The sequence below is a fragment of the Bos indicus x Bos taurus genome, chromosome X (assembly GCF_003369695.1).
Source record: "Bos indicus x Bos taurus breed Angus x Brahman F1 hybrid chromosome X, Bos_hybrid_MaternalHap_v2.0, whole genome shotgun sequence".
Taxonomy (NCBI): Eukaryota; Metazoa; Chordata; class Mammalia; order Artiodactyla; family Bovidae; genus Bos; species Bos indicus x Bos taurus.
The window spans coordinates 137,154,805-137,171,399 of record NC_040105.1 but is presented as its reverse complement, the minus strand read 5'-3'; the positions used below and the strand labels follow the sequence as shown (position 1 = coordinate 137,171,399).

The 16,595-nt window shown below is 35.3% G+C and overlaps 1 protein-coding gene across 6 annotated transcripts in view; it reads right to left on the bottom strand.

Moving 5' to 3' along the window:
* Window positions 1-16,595, bottom strand: part of TENM1 (teneurin transmembrane protein 1) — a 908,231-nt gene that overhangs the window by 202,632 nt on the left and 689,004 nt on the right. For 4 of the 6 annotated variants that reach the window (XM_027535180.1, XM_027535182.1, XM_027535184.1 and 1 more), the window contains 2 exons: window positions 1,929-2,114; window positions 351-374 (listed from right to left, as the gene is read on the bottom strand). In XM_027535180.1, the coding sequence (XP_027390981.1) occupies window positions 351-374; window positions 1,929-2,114 (210 nt within the window). The remainder of the gene's footprint in view (window positions 1-350; window positions 375-1,928; window positions 2,115-16,595) is intronic. The other 2 variants (XM_027535183.1, XM_027535185.1) reach the window with 1 other exon arrangement.

The following is a 16,595-nucleotide window of genomic DNA, read 5'->3' as shown; positions in this document are numbered from 1 at the left end:
TAAAAAGTTCAGCTGTCCACCTAAACCTATTTTATTTAATAATTACTTCCCTGTCAATATAAACAGACACACACACACAACTCGACTTAAAGACAAAGCAAAAAAATTCTTAAAACTGCTTAATGATCTATTAAACTCTATGGCAAAAAAAATGCATTGATATTGGGAAAGCAAATTACTTTTAGGTCTATTATAGCATGAACCTGGCAATATTACACTTAAGATTGCCAAAATTAAAAACAATAACACCACCACCACCACCACCAAAACCCACCAACAATTTCTTTCCCACATGCATATTCTCTGCTTAACATAATTTTCTCTTATAAAACTAGAGAGAACAAGCTTACCTCGGACAGCATCTAAGTAGTGAGCTAAAAGGGGGGAAAAGAGTGATGGAATGAATTTCTGGGAGACCAAAGCTATACAAATACTAATGGTTTACCATCTGTTGCCTGGGAGGAGAAGAGAAAACTGAACACTGAAACGCCTGCAGCTCAAAAGTTGGTACACTGGTCTGTGTAGTTTGTGAGTAATATTTTCTTTGGGAAAGATACTAATGGCTTTTTTGCAAGCAACTCTATTAGGCTTCCTAAAAAAGTGTCACATTTCGTTAAAAGTATAAGAACTGCATTTTTATATTTCAGTAGTAACTTTCATGAGAGAGCACTAGCTTGAACTTCTTAAGACTAGTATCTTTAGAAGGGGGTTCTGGAGTAGCCACTTTGGTAATCATTGCAATATTAGAATCCTCCTATGTGAAGGCAATAAACTTACTCTAGTGCAGGAATGTAATTACTTAAGCTGTGTCTGAATCTCACCCCTCACCACCTTTTCAATGAATTTTAAATATTTTCCACAGTCATAGAACAAGACTTACTGTACCTTTAGCAGAGTAATAATACAGTTTATTCAAATTGTGTTATATATATTATACATTATTTTGGAATGTTCCAACCATTATAACAAAATACTTTCATCTAGAAATGAAAGCTGTAGTATAGTCTAGTGGGGAAAAAGAGCTCACAACAACGAACTAGGTATCCAGAGGCTCACGCTTGCTTTTGCACTGTATGAATTTTCTGTGTGTTCATAGAATGACATTGGAACATTGTGTGACCCACTTTCCTTAGCTGAACAATGGGAATCGTACTTGTCCTTCTCTATACACGGGAAACCTTTGTGGCAGATACATGTGTGTGTCAAGGGCTATATTTTTTTAATTAAGTATTTTATAATTGAAACATTAATTAGTGTTTTTTTACGGTGTGAAGACCATGTGATACATTGACTATGACATAGATTTTTTCATACCCACAGACTGTTCTCCCAGGCAGTATCCTAAAAATTTGTGAAATTGGTGATGAGGGATGACACAGCCTGGATGCTTTGTTACAAAGTATCTATACTACCCAATAAACAATTCAACACAGATGTTCTTTTGATGGTAGGTCAGGAGTGTCTGCCTTATGCACTAAAGATAGTCCTTAATGCTATTGAATGGCCGCTGATAAAGTAGTGCCATTTAATGAAATGGGACTTAGAGGCAATCTAAGTACTTTCAACCAAAACAATTCATACTTTTCAAAAGGAAAAATGGCCAGTGAATGCTACCTTTACAACAAAAGCCCTTCTCTTATTAACTAATGACACTATTCTAATGTATCATCTTTCATTTGAGTAACTCAAAACACTTGAAAGCAGAAAATACAAAGAATACCAAAGTAATGAAGAAGAAAATGGCAAAGAAGTAAATCAAATATTATCCTCAAAACAGGAAACCTCCTAGTTAAAGAAACTTTCAAACTTATGGCCAACCCTCCTACTTCTCTCCTCCCATTTCAAAGTCTACAAAATCCCTGGTGATTGATTTGTTAGACTGCTTTACTTTCTCAGTTAATCCAGTGTACTTTGTTTCAAGTACTTACCAATTGTGCAGTGGTCGCCCTCCCATCCAGGGCTGCACTCACATTTTCCATCTTTGCACTGGCCATGCTCAGCACAGTGAGAGTGACAGGAGCGTTCTTCACATGTTGGTCCAACCCAACCTTCTTCACACTGGCAAATTCCCCTTGCACAGACTCCATGGCTACCACACTCCATGGTACACAGCTCTGTAGGGAATTTAAAGAAGATATATTTACATATTTTATTACAACCAAAGTCTACTCTTTCAAAAACACATTACAATGACCAAAATTTCCATCTATACCTATATTCAAAAGGTCACAAAGACTTCTAGCATGTGAGTGAATGTACAAATAATTCTATTAAAAAAAGGTAATTATGTCTCTATGTATAAAATAAACTCTAAATCATCTTGCTTTTGAGGAGTCTAAAAAATGAAAATAGCATTCAAGGCTCAGAAATGAAGTCAGTGGCAAACAAATGTCAAGTGGTTTTCACTAAAAATTCATTAGGACCACAGAAATTTTGTTGCAGAGATTTTTGTGATGCTATAAGAAATCACTGGGGAAAACACACATAGTAAAATAGTATCCTAACTTCATTTGGGAAGACAGGATTTACAATCAGAAAGGTGATAACTTTCTATACAATTCATAATACACAAGAGGTAAAGCTGCCAATGATGGTAATCAACTGGTTTCCCTGATCATACTAACGATATTTGCATTTATTTTAAATATTTAGAATGACTCTTGATTGATTATTATACATCTTCTTATCTCAAAATGCCATTCAATATTTAGCCAATGTAATCAATATGTATTACCAGTTCTGTCCAGTTTCTCTCTTCTGTCTCACTGACTTATTTTTTGAGGCACACTGAATATTAATAAAATCATGACAGTAGAAAGCCAAAATAAAAGTTTGGTTAGACTGTTTCTTGATGAAACTCCCTTGCTGGAGGGGCAGAAAGGAGATAAAAGCCTGTCAAAAGAATGCCATAGGTTTGGGGTGAATGAAAAAGAGAATATTCTGGAATCCAAGTGAGTTTTATTACTATCTATGACCAACCTAGATAGCATATTCAACAGCAGAGACATTACTTTGCCAACAAAGGTTCGTCTAGTCAAGGCTATGGTTTTTCCTGTGGTCATGTATGGATGTGAGAGTTGGACTGTGAAGAAGGCTGAGCGCCGAAGAATTGATGCTTTTGAACTGTGGTGTTGGAGAAGACTCTTGAGAGTCCCTTGGACTGCAAGGAGATCCAACCAGTCCATTCTGAAGGAGATCAGTCCTGGGATTTCTTTGGAAGGAATGATGCTAAAGCTGAAACTCCAGTACTTTGGCCACCTCATGCGAAGAGTTGACTCATTGGAAAAGACTCTGATGCTGGGAGGGATTGGGGGCAGGAGGAGAAGGGGATGACAGAGGATGAGATGGCTGGATGGCATCACTGACTCGATGGACGTGAGTCTGAGTGAACTCCGGGAGTTGGTGATGGACAGGGAGGCCTGGCGTGCTGCGTTTCATGGGGTCGCAAAGAGTTGGACATGACTGAGTGACTGAACTGAACTGAAATGAGATGATTTACCATTTTTAGCATAAGTTACCACCTTTTTGCTCATTTCCATAGCACCATGACAGTCCTGGCTTGACTAGGTAGGGACAAGAATACTCCCTCACCAAACATGGAGGAGAAACTGATGATGGAAGTGTGATGTCTATTCAAGAATGAGGAAGAAGGCAGTGTTCCCCGTCCATTTTTCTTTTGACTATAAAACTGTGACCCACTAAGTTTTCAGGGCGGGGCACCCTCTTGCTCACCTACTTGCAAGCCTCACAAAGGTCCTAGACTAATAAATTACTCCTTAGATATCACTTTGCCTCTCACTGAATTCTTTCTGAGCTGAGACACAAAGAACTGGAGCTCCTTGGAGTGCCCAAAATGCCACCTAGAGGTTTCAGTTACATGTAAAATATTGCTGAGAGGTCAGTGGGCAGAGAAGTACCCATTAGATTTACCAATATGGAAATTGTTGGCAACTTTAGGAAGAGCTGTATTGATAAAGTAGTAGTTGTAAAGGCAGGTTGGACTGGGTGGAAAAGTGAATAGAAAATTGTGTGTGGGATCACCAGATTGTGAGAAAATTCCAGGACCAAGAAAATACCAAAAAAAGGGGGACTTACCCTAAAAAATGCTAGCTCAAGTAGGTTAATCTTGAATTAGTGCCAACATTGTATATCTTGATTCTGAATCTCTGATTGATAATCTGTATTTTAAAATTTAGTTCTTGTAGTGAACTTGATATTGTAATTATATTCCCCTTAATGGCTTCCCTCAAGACACTAAAAGCTGAAATGAAAGGGCCTTTCTAAGATTAGGGAACTAAATAGGTCAAAGGCAATCAAACCAGAGCTGACTGAAGCAATTAGAGGCAAACATTTTGCATACATTGCTTTATACGACTATAAATTTTAGACACAGAGGAGTAGCATTATTCTGATGATTTCCTGAAAAGTAGTAGGACTGGATGAATAGCATCAGCAAAATGGCAGACTAGGCTATCCTTAAACCACCTCAACATAAACCGTTAGGAATGTTGAATATAATATAATATAATATTTTTTAAAATTGCCTGTCTTAGTTCATGAGAAAAAGAAATTCTCAAATGCCAATGGAAAGCAGATGCTAACATACAAACATGTAAGCATGTAAGTCAACCCTCTGGCAGCCTAGAGGGGTTATTATATCCAGTAATGACTAGGAGCTTGGGTATCTGTGTCCACAAAGGGAAAAGAGATGAGGTCTTTGGCCCATTTAAGATAGGGAGTTGGAGCAGAAACTTCTGCAGAAAGCAAGGACAACCCTTGAAAAACTGCAACCTCAATAGATGGGGATTAATAAACTATCCACTAGCCTAGAGAGATGGCAAGGAAGCATTGACTACATAATAACAATAATTATAAAACTGGGGGATTAGAAAACAATAGTGAAATAAAATATTACCTTATCATATTAGGTGCAATGGAATCCCCTGTGTGCAATATTTCTAAAGCCTTATATTCTTCAGGAGTTAGGTAAGAGATACTTTGTCAAGTATGCATATAAAAGTGGAAAAGTGATTGTGACCTAAGTAATTTTTACTATTCTCTTCTGATAAGAACTAGAAAACCTAGACAAAAAATATTTAAAATTTTGTTGAATATTACTAGAATTCACAAAATAGTAAAGGGTTACTGGGCCAACTTCCAGGAGAAAATGATAACCCAGAGAGGTGTCTGACATTTATAGATGTTTCTCTTCTAGAAATATCTGTCAGTTCTGGTGGATGCAGCTGGAAGGCTCAAAGGTTGAGCAGAGCTTTTGTCAATCTTATGGGTACAGAAAAAATACTTGACTAGATAATGGCTGAAAAGTTTCCAGTACTGAAGCCAAATATTGAAGCAAAAGTGAAGGAACAAAAAAGAGAAAAAGACAGATTCACAATTATAGTCAGAGATTTTTATGATTCCCTTTCTCATTAACTGACAGAACAAGCAGATAACTCAGAAAGCATATGTAATATTTGAGAATATGACTAACAAATTTGATCTAGTTGATAATACAGAATACTGCATTAAATAACTACAACATACACAGAAATTTCAAGTACACAGAAAGCATTTACAAATATTGACCATAGGCTGGGTTGTAAAGCAAGTCTCAATGTATTTCTAAGTACTGAAATTATATAAACACGTTTTCTCCCTACTATGGAATTAAACTTGAAATCAGTAACAAAAGATAATTATAAAATCCACATAATTTAGAAATTAAGAAATAGTCTTCTGAATGAACTATAGAACAGAGAAGAAATCATCATGGAAATAAGGAAATATTTTGAAATGAATGAAAATGTCCTCAGTGGAGGACAGAGGAATCTGGCGTGCTGCAGTCCATGAGGTCACAAAGAATCGGAAATGATTTAGCAACGCAACAACAACAAATATGTAAAAATTTGTGTAATATAACTCAGTCCATATGTATAGGAACATTTATATGATAGAAAGGGGAGTCAGCTGAAAAAACAATGACCCAAGCATCCAATTCAAAGAAATTATGTAAAGAAGAGCAAAGGAAACTCCAAGAGGGTATAAGGAAGAAGATAATAATTTTAAAAGCTAAAATTAAGTAAATAGGAATAAATATGTGATAGAAAGAATCAACAAAGCCAATATGTGATGATTTGCATAAACTAATAAAATTGATAAACTCCTGATGGGGCTCACGAAGAAGAAAATACAGAAGGCCCAAATAACTAATATTGGGAATGGAAAAGATGACATTGTTGCAGATTGTTCAGACATAAAACATCATAAGAAGGTAGCACAAATAACTTTTTGTCAATACATTTAAAACTGTCAGTGGAATGGATAAATTCCCAGAAAAATCAAGCTTACAATAATGCACACAAGGAAAACAAGGAAACAGTATTTTCTATAAAAATCTTAATAAACAATGAAAAATATCCCCCCGCAAAAATTACAATCTCAGATAACTTCATTTGTAAATATACCAAAATTTTAAGGAAGAAAAATTGCCAATCTTGAATAAACTTTTCCAAAGAATAGGAAAAAAGAAAACACTTCATAGTGTGTTTATGAGGTCAACATAACCTTGATGTAAAAATCTGACAATGATATTATAAGAAAAAATACTGGCTAATCTCACTCATAAATATGGATGTAAAAACTCTGTAAATACAGCAAAACTAGTATTACATAACAGGAAATCATATAATTACCCATTTGTATTTATTCTAGAAAAGCAAGATTGTTTTAAACTTTGAAAATCAATAATTGCAATTCATCATATATATAGAGTAAAAGATGAAACTCATATGATCATCTTCACAGATACATAATGAGTATTTCATAAAACACTAAACATTCATTCATGATAAAAATAGCAAACTAAGACTAAAAGCAACTTTAACCAATAAAGATAAGCTATAAAAACCCCACAACAAAAACATTATTTAATTGTGAGATGTTGAAATCGTTTCTTCTATTATTGACACTGAGCAAAGATGCCTATGATCATCACTTCTATACAACCTAATTCTTGAGGTCCTAGCCAGTGCAATAATGTAAGAAAAGGAAAAAAAAGAAGTATAAAAATTGAAAAGGAACAAACAATTATTATTCAAGGATAGTATGATTGTGCATATACAAACTACAAAAAGTATCTGTATATATTATTGGAATTAATATGCTTAATAATAATTTTAACACAATATTTGTAAGACCTATACTGGAAAATTATTAAAATTTGTGAGATAAACTAGTGGAAAAACTGGATAAATGGAAAGCTACAACATGTTCATGAACTGAAAAACTCAAAACTAAAGATGCCAATTTCCCCCAAATTCTCCTGCAGATTCAATACATCCCCAATCAACATCTCAGCAGTTGTATGTGTGTGTTTGTATGTTTATGTGTATATTGATCAGTCAAAGAAAGGAGAAGAATAAGGTGAAAAGACCTACTCTAGCTGATAGGAAGACATTATAAAGCTATGTTAATTTAGACAGTGGGCATTGGTACAATGGCAAATAGACCAATCAGAGTAAATAGATTCCTAAAATAGATCCATACATACAAGGATACTTGATTTATGGTAAAGGTGGTACTGTAGGCAAATGAGAAATGACTACTGTTTGAAATGGTTCTGGGAAACTGAATATCCTTTAAGAAAAATTCATCTCTACCAAATCCTATATACAAAATCAATTCCAGATAAAATGTACTAAAAATAAATTGACAAAGCTTCTAGAACACAACATTAAAAAACAATTTCATGATCCTTAGCACACAAAAAATTTTTAAAAACTGTACACAAAATGCTAACCATAAAGATAAAAGATAAAATTGGACAATATCAAAATTAAGAACTTCTTTTAATCGAAAGATAGAGTAAACACATGCTGTTGGTGGTAGAATATATTCTACCACAGGTGTTTCCTATCTGGATAATTCACTGAGTTGTACACCTAGCACTTTTGTCCTTTTCTGTATGTGTATTATGTTTTAAAGAAATGTTAAGAAGTTAAAGATAATATGCAAAAGAACATAAACTGAATATATAATTTCCTAACCAGAAATAGAGGAATAAGAATAAAGATAACCTAGGTAATCAGAGAAAAGGCAGAAAAAGGGTAAAAGTCAATGAAAAAATAAATGATGTAAATAGGAGACAGAGAAGGATATAGGATATAAATCCAAACATGTCAGTAATCATAGTAAATAAAAACAAATTGAACTTGCAGTTTAAAAGACTGAGACTCTGGAACTGAGTGAAACAGAAAATGTAGTTTTGTTCTTTCTGTTAATAAGAGGTGTGCTGAAACATACTAATACAGAAAAGTTATCAATAAGAGAAAAAAGCATGGTAGTAAAGTACCAAGAAAATTGCAGTAGCTACAATATTATCAGATGAAATAGATTTCAAGGTGTAAAGATCATTATGGATAGAGTCATTATATAATGATAAAAGGATTAATTCACCAGGAAGAGGTAACAATTGTGATCCTGTAAGAAAATATAGCTTCAATATATATAAAGCAAACCTTGACATACTTGTAATGAGACAAATTGAAAATTTCACCATCAGGAATAAAAAGATAAAAAATTAATGAGGATGTAGAAAAGTTGAATAGTACAATTAAAAACTTTAATATAATGAACATGTATAGAACCCCAAAGCTATGACTATAAACACATATTCTTTTCAAGAACATACAGAATACCCAGAAAACAGACAATTATTAGTTTACAAAGGAAAGTTCAACAAATGACAAATATTCTACACCATACAGATCATGCTGCTTCAGCAAAATGCACTAAAATTAGAAATCAGTGAACAAAAAGCAAAAGCAAAAATGCAGAAAAGTGCTCCTTAAAAATATACTGTAAAATAATTCATGAATCACATAAAAATTATATTGGAAATTAGGAACTGGGTAACAATGAAAATACTATTTATAAAAACTTGTGGGATGCAGCTTAGACAGTAACTTAGAGGAAACTTATATCTTTTCATACATTTAGTAGAAAAGAACAATTGAAAATTAATGAACAAAGCATCCAACTCAAGGAGTAAGAAAAAAGATTACACATAAGTAGAAGGGAGGAAACAATAATAGAGCTAAAAGTTAATGAAGGGAGAAACAAAGAAACAATAGAGAAGATGAACAAAACCAAAATTTGTGTCTTTGACATGAATAATAAAGTAGAGAAAGCCTTGAAAAAATAGAATAAGAAAAAAAGAAAGGAAATGATGAAAATAAATATTAAAGTTTAAAATATAAAAGTAAATGAAAAAGTACTATAAACAATTTTATGACAGTAAGTTTGAAATCATAGATGAAGTAGATGATTTTTCAAGAAAAAAATGGATTTGAGAAGAAACCGAAAGCCTGGATAGATCTTAAAGACATTGAAAATGGCCCAGATGATTTTACAGGTATATTTAGTGAAACTTCTAAGAGACAGGTAATCTCTATTTTAAGTCACACCAGAGAACATGAATAGAGAGAAGACTTCCTGAACTATTTTATGAGACTACTATAATCTGGTTCCAAAGTAAGGTGAGAAAAGAAGAAAGGACTTTTTTGTGGCCTCATCTCACTTATAAACATGGATGCAAAAATCTTTAATAAAAGATCTGGAAATCAAACCAGATACATACAAATATAAGAAATTACAACAAAGTAGGCATGAATGCTAGGATGGTTTAACTTTTGAAAATCTATTAAAATAATTGATCACTGAATTAATCCATTTGACTTTAGTCTCATTTCATAATGGATTAAAGAAAAACTATCATCTTATATATAGAAATAGTATTATATAATATTATATATTTATAATATATTTCCTATTTATAATATAATCTCTTAGCACAATAGGACTAGATGGGAATTTACGGAATATGATAAAGGTGATTTACCAAAACCCTAAAATAAGCATCAAACTTAGTAATAAAATAACATAGTTCCCTTAAAGTCAGAAGTACCACAGTTAACTACTGCTTCTAATTCAGTATGGTACTGGATAACTTAGCTAGCACAATAAAGCAATTACAATATAAAATGTTTAATGCCTGTAGTAAAGTGTTAGTCGCTCAGTCGTGCCCAACTCTTTGTGACCCCATGGACTGCAGCCCACCAGGCTTCTCTGTTCATGGGAGTTTCCAGGCAAGGATACTGGAGTGGGTTGCTATTTCCTTCTCCAATGCCTGTAGAGGAAGATACAAAACTGAATATACAGATGAACTATGAAAACAGGAAGAGAGGATAGCAAAGTTACTGTAAACAGGATTAACAGAAAAAAATCAGCAGCATGGCTATATATCAGGCACAGCCAACTATAAGTAGAACGTACAATTTTTTTAAAAAAAGATCCCATTCATAATAATAACATATCTTGCAAAAAAAAACTTCAATGTCCTTTCATGCAAGAATTTAAAATCTTTTGAATTGAAGGACACATACAAAGACTCAATCAATGGAGAGACTACTATGCTCATGGCTCACAAACCTCAAAATCATTAAGATGTTAATTTTCCTCTACTAGTTGTGTAAATTCAATGTAATTACAGTCAATATTCCAATAACCTTTTTCATAGAGCTTGAAAATCTGACCTTAAAATCCATATGAAACAGAAAAGACTAAGAACATTTCAAAATATATTCATTGATACGTGCATGTGTATGTGTGTGTCCAACCTAAATGTACATCAATAGGAAAGTGGATATATAAATTTTGGTGTGTTCATATGATGCAAAAAACAAAATACAGAAGTTGAACACAGTAGAGGTACAAAATTGATAAACCTTCAAAACATAATGATAATGGTAGAAAGCAAGTTATACATATGAAATTTAAATATATGCTGATCAAGATATTTTTATGGATATATACTTATTGGCAAAGAACTTCCAGATGTTCAAGCTGGATTTAGAAAAGGCAGAGGAACCAGAAATCAAATTGCCAACATCTGTTGTATCCTAGGAAAAGCAAGAGAGTTCCAGAAAAACATCTATTTCTGCTTTATTGACTACCCTAAAGCTTTCGACTGTGTGGATCACAACAAACTGTGGAAAATTCTTTAAGAGATGGGAATACCAGACCACCTGACCTGCCTCCTGAGAAATCTGTATGCAGGTCAAGAAGCAACAGTTAGAACTGGACATGGAACAATGAACTCGTTCCAAATTGGGAAAGAAATATGCCAAGGCTATATACTGTCACCCTGCTTATTTAACTTATATGCAGAGTATATTATGCGAAATGCCAGTCTGGATGAAGCACAAGCTGGAAACAAGATTTCTGGGAGAAATATCAATAACCTCAGATATGCAGATGACACCACCCTTATGGCAGATAGTGAAGAAGAACTAAAGAGCCTCTTAATGAAAGTGAAAGAGGAGAGTGAAAAAGCTGGCTTAAAACACAACATTCAGAAAATTAAGAACATGGCATCCGGTCCCATCACTGCATGGCAAATAGATGGGTAAACAATGGAAACGGTGACAGACTTTATTTTCTTGGGCTCCAAAATCACTGTAGATGGTGACTGCAGTCATGAAATTAAAAGACGCTTGTTCCTTGGAAGAAAAGCTATGACCAACCTAGACAGCATGTTAACAAGCAGAGACATCACTTTGCCAACAAAAGTCCATCTAGTCAAAGCTATGGTTTTTCCAGTAGTCATGTGTGGATGTGAAAATTGGACCATAAAGAAGGCTGAGCACTGAAGAATTGATGCTTTTGAACTGTGATGCTGGAGAAGACTCTTGACAGTCCCTTGGACTTCAAGGAGATCCAACCAGTCCATCCTAGAGGAAATCAGTCCTGAATATTCACTGGAAGGACTGATGCTGAAGCTGAACCTCCAATACTTTGGCCACCTGATGCGAAGAACTGACTCATTTGGAAAGACCATGATGCTGGGAAAGATTGAAGGCAGGAGGAGAAGGGGACAACAGAGGATGAGAAGGTTGGATGGCATCACCGACTCAATGGACATGAGTTTGAGTAAACTCCAGGAGTTGGCGATGGACAGGGAGGCCTGGTATGCTACAGTCCATGGGGTCACAAAGAGTCAGACACAACTGAGTGACTGAAGTGAACTGAAAATGTTATCAACAATAAAAAAAAAAAGAAATGACTGTCTTTAGGGACAGTGGCTCAGAGGGTAAAGCATCTGCCTGCAATGCCAGAGACCTGGGTTCGATCCCCGGGTGGGGAAGATCCCCTGGAGAAGGAAATGGCAACCCACTCCAGTATTCTTGCCTGGAAAACCTCATGGACGGAGAAGCTTGGTAGGCTATAGTCCATGGGGTCGCAAAGAGTCGGACACGACTGAGCGACTTCACTTTCAGTACTTATTTTCTGTTGAATAAATAAGTGGTTTTTCTTGTTGTCATTTAGGCACTCTGTCATGTCCGACTCTTTTGCAACGCCATGGACTGCAGCCCATCAGACTCCTCTGTCCGTGGGATTTCCCAGGCAAGAATACTGGCATGGGTTGCCATTTCCTTATCCAGGAGATCTTGCCAACACAGGGATTGAACCTGTGTTTCCTGCATTGGCAGGCAGATTCTTTACCACTGAGCCACCAGGGAAGTCCATGTAAATAAATGGAGATGTGGCTTAACTTCGCACTTAATCCCTCTCTCCAGAGATATAAGCCACAACTCTTAATCTGATTGACAGTTTCAGCCCCACAAGGATCCAGGTGAGAAGCAATATTCGCCTGATGAAGGAAATCCTCTAAGAAATAAATCACTACACATGGAGAAGCAGGTTTCCAACATGAAGCATTCCTCACTTTGAACTGCATCCACACTCTTGCAATTGCATCCATTTCCAAATGGAGTTTCTGGACTGATTCTAAGATGTTTTCAATCCCAATCTTTTATGATCAGCAGTGCTGTGGGTGTGGGGGAAGGACTAACAGAAAACAGATGCTGGCGACTGTATAATTTATAAACATGATAGACATGATATTTGTTCTAATATATTTGTCTTATGAATAGTTCTTTGTGCAATATTTTCTATCTGGTTGAAAATACATTAACATTACAGACTACAAAATATGACAAAAGAATGCTAAAACATAAACAGTCTTCTGTGCCAATGTACTGGAAAAGGACATGAAAAATATAGGCAGACACTTTAAAGTTCTATTGAGACATTTCATTTTTAATAAGTTTCTTTATGCATGTCAACAATGAACAACACTTGTATAAATTGGACTAGGATACAGCTGGAACACCTCTTTGTTGCATGCTGACAAAGAACTATTTGATTAAACAGTAAATCCTTCACAGCCTACCTCAGAACCGTTTCTCTCAGATTTACTTTGTAGGCAAAAATTCTTAGTAAATTCTGTTATTCTTGGCACTTTGGCTGTGCTCAATGTTAAACAATAATAATATTGGATACTCTGAAATATTAAGTCTGGGTATCAGTTGCATGTGTGCTAAGTAGCTTCATTCATGTCCAACTCTTTGCAACCCCATGGACTGAAGCCTGCCAGGCTCCTCTGTCCATGGACTTCTCCAGGCAAGAATACTGGAGTGGGTTGCCATTTCCTCCTTCAGGGGGTCTTCCCCACCAGGGATCGAACCCACCTCTCTTTTGTCTCCTGTAATGGCCAGTGGATTCTTTACCACTAGCACCAACCCAGAAGCCCTGGGTATCAGGTTCCAAAATACACATGTAAGTAATATTTCAAATAATATCATATGGCATTCTCAACAAGAAAAGGACACCTTTTATGTAAAAATTCATGAAAAATACAAAAGTATTACATGTCCACTTGTTCAGCATCCAGTAGAATCAGTTAAAGATTAAAGGAAAGCAGACTGGGAGCATAAGGAAAATAAAGAATTCGGGATGAAAGAACCTGAATACATAGAGACCTTCTCTTTGATAGACTATAATACAAATTTTATTGGGGAAACTATGAAGATTTTCTCATTGTTTTTTTGTGATTGAATATGGGAAATAAGAGTAAGGGAAAAAGTAAGTTGATTTGATAAGTGTGAGCATTGTCCAAATCAAGCAGGTTAAGAACTGGAAAAGTTATTAGAGTGTATACCCAGTTGTTCACTAAAATCAAGCAATGGCTCAACCAAAAATAGTAGCATCACCGACTCAATGGACATGACTTTGAGCAAACTCCAGAAGATAATGAAGGATGGGGAAGTCTGGCACACTGTAGTCCATGCAGTTGCAAAGAGTCAGACATGACTTAGAGACTAAACAACAACAAGAATAAAGGGTGTACTTGGTATTGTTTTTCAGCTCTTTGAATTCTTCAGTGGTAGGCATTCTACCTGAGAGTGGAATAACTGTTAACTTTGTGGCACACATGCTCAGTACACATGCAGGTATACACATACACATGCATGTACACATACACTTTGAGTCCTTGTTTCTCTGAAAAGCAGTTGGGAAAATATTAGTTGATAACATATCTATTAGTTGATAACATATCTATTAGCTGATAACATATCTATTAGTTGATAACACACTTATTGCACAGAGCTAAATTCAATACAACCTCCCTGCGATCTTTATAGTACTTTGCTATGACAAAGATTTGGTTTTAATAAAAGTTGGAAAGGGAAAAAAGGGAACCCTCTCATACTGTTGGTGGGAAAGAAAATTGATACAGCCACAATGGAGAACAGTATGGAGATTCCTTTACAAAATAGGAATAAAACTACCATATGACCCAGCGTATACCCCTGGGAAACCATAATTGAAAAAGACACATGTACCCAGTGTTCACTGCAGCACTATGTACAATGGCTAGGCATGGAAGCAACCTAGATATCCATTGATAGATGAATGGATAAAGAAGTTGTTCCGTATATACACATGGAATACTGCACAGCTATAAAAAGGAACACATTTGTGTCAGTCCTAATAAACTGGATGAAGCTAGAACCTATTATACAGAGTGAAATAAGTCAGAAAGGGAAAGACAAATATTGTATGCTAAATATTGTATACTAACGCATATATATGGAATCTAGAAAGATGGTCCTGATAATTCTATTTGCAGGACAGCAAAGGAGATGCAGACATAAAGAACAGACTTTTGGTCAGAGCTCAGAAGGGAGAGGGTGGGATGACTTGAAAGAGATTGAAACATATACAGTACCATATGTAAAATAGACAGCCAATGGGAATTTGCTGTATGATGCAGGGAACCCAAAGCCAGTGCTCTGTGATTACCTAGAGGGGTGTGAGAGAGGTTTAAGAGGAAGGGGACATGTGTATAATGTGGTTAATTCATGTTGATGTATGGTGGAAACCATCACAATATTGTAAAGTAATTATCCTACAACTAAAAACAAAATTAAATTTAAAGAAGATTTGGTTTTACTGTGGGCTATATATCACATTTCTGTGTTTGAGGTGTAACAGTATATCTCTCATTTTACACAGAAAACCTATGACATAAGCATAACACTTGTCTTTTAGCCCCAGCATCAAAAAGGGCTTCAATATATTTTAGTAACTTAACACTATCTTACATTTGAACAACAATTTGATTGAAGAGACCACAAGATGATACAACATGTCAGCTAGCTCTTTCTGTACACAGAAGCAGCAGTAACAACACAGCAGCAACAACAACAACACACTCCAACCTATAAAACTCTTGAGAGGAGTCTCAAATTCTTGGATAAGAACTAAATGTGAAAGAATCTAGTGTTGAAGATCAAGAGTGGAATTGACTTTCAGCTTAATGCTTCCTGGATTATGTTTATCATGTGGCTTTGGATTTCCTTTATAAATTGGTGAAAAGTTCTTTGGCAAATCTGAAAAACCTGCCAAGACAGAAAAATCAAAAAAATCTCAAAAATCTTACAATTTTTGAATTCAATAAAATACTCAACTGGCTTTTTTTCAATATCTAGAATATTTCCTTTGGAATAAATCCTGTTTGCTTTTCGGCCAAATGAAATATTCTCTCATAACTCAAGATCGTATATTGCTTAGCTCAGTGATCAGTGGCTGGAAACACTGAGGTTGAGGTGAATCTCTACTCATTCTTGGCTACAGATGCAAAACTGTCTCAGTCCTTTGATTAGAAACCCAACACACTGGTCTATCCAATAATATCCTCAGTTAGCAAAGAATGCTGAAATCTAGACACTTGTCACACAAATGCTTTTCACTTAACCCAACAAGGTAAAACCCTTCAGAAGAAAATATTAATGCTGGAAACTCCTAATGTATGATTCGTGATTTGTAGCAGGCTCTGTGCTCTGAACTGATTGTTCAGCTATGGAAAACTTTGTATTGGTCTATCCACGGCTCTGTGCTTAGATTCTCTTATCATCATTTCTACCTATTTGCAGACTGTGATCTCCCAAAAGGGCAAGCTGAAGACATCACAATATCAAAAGTATCAAGGTATCAAACCTATGTTCTTGGCCTCAATAAAACAGTGCTCTCACTTATTAAACAATAAACAACTGCTACTGGAACAATTATTATTACATCCTGGCTCAGAGTGGCTACTTGAGACATTTATTTGTAAGTTAGAAAGCTGCTTTTTATGTATGCATGCTAAGTCGCTTTAGTTGTGTCTGACTCTTTGCAACCTGATGGACCAT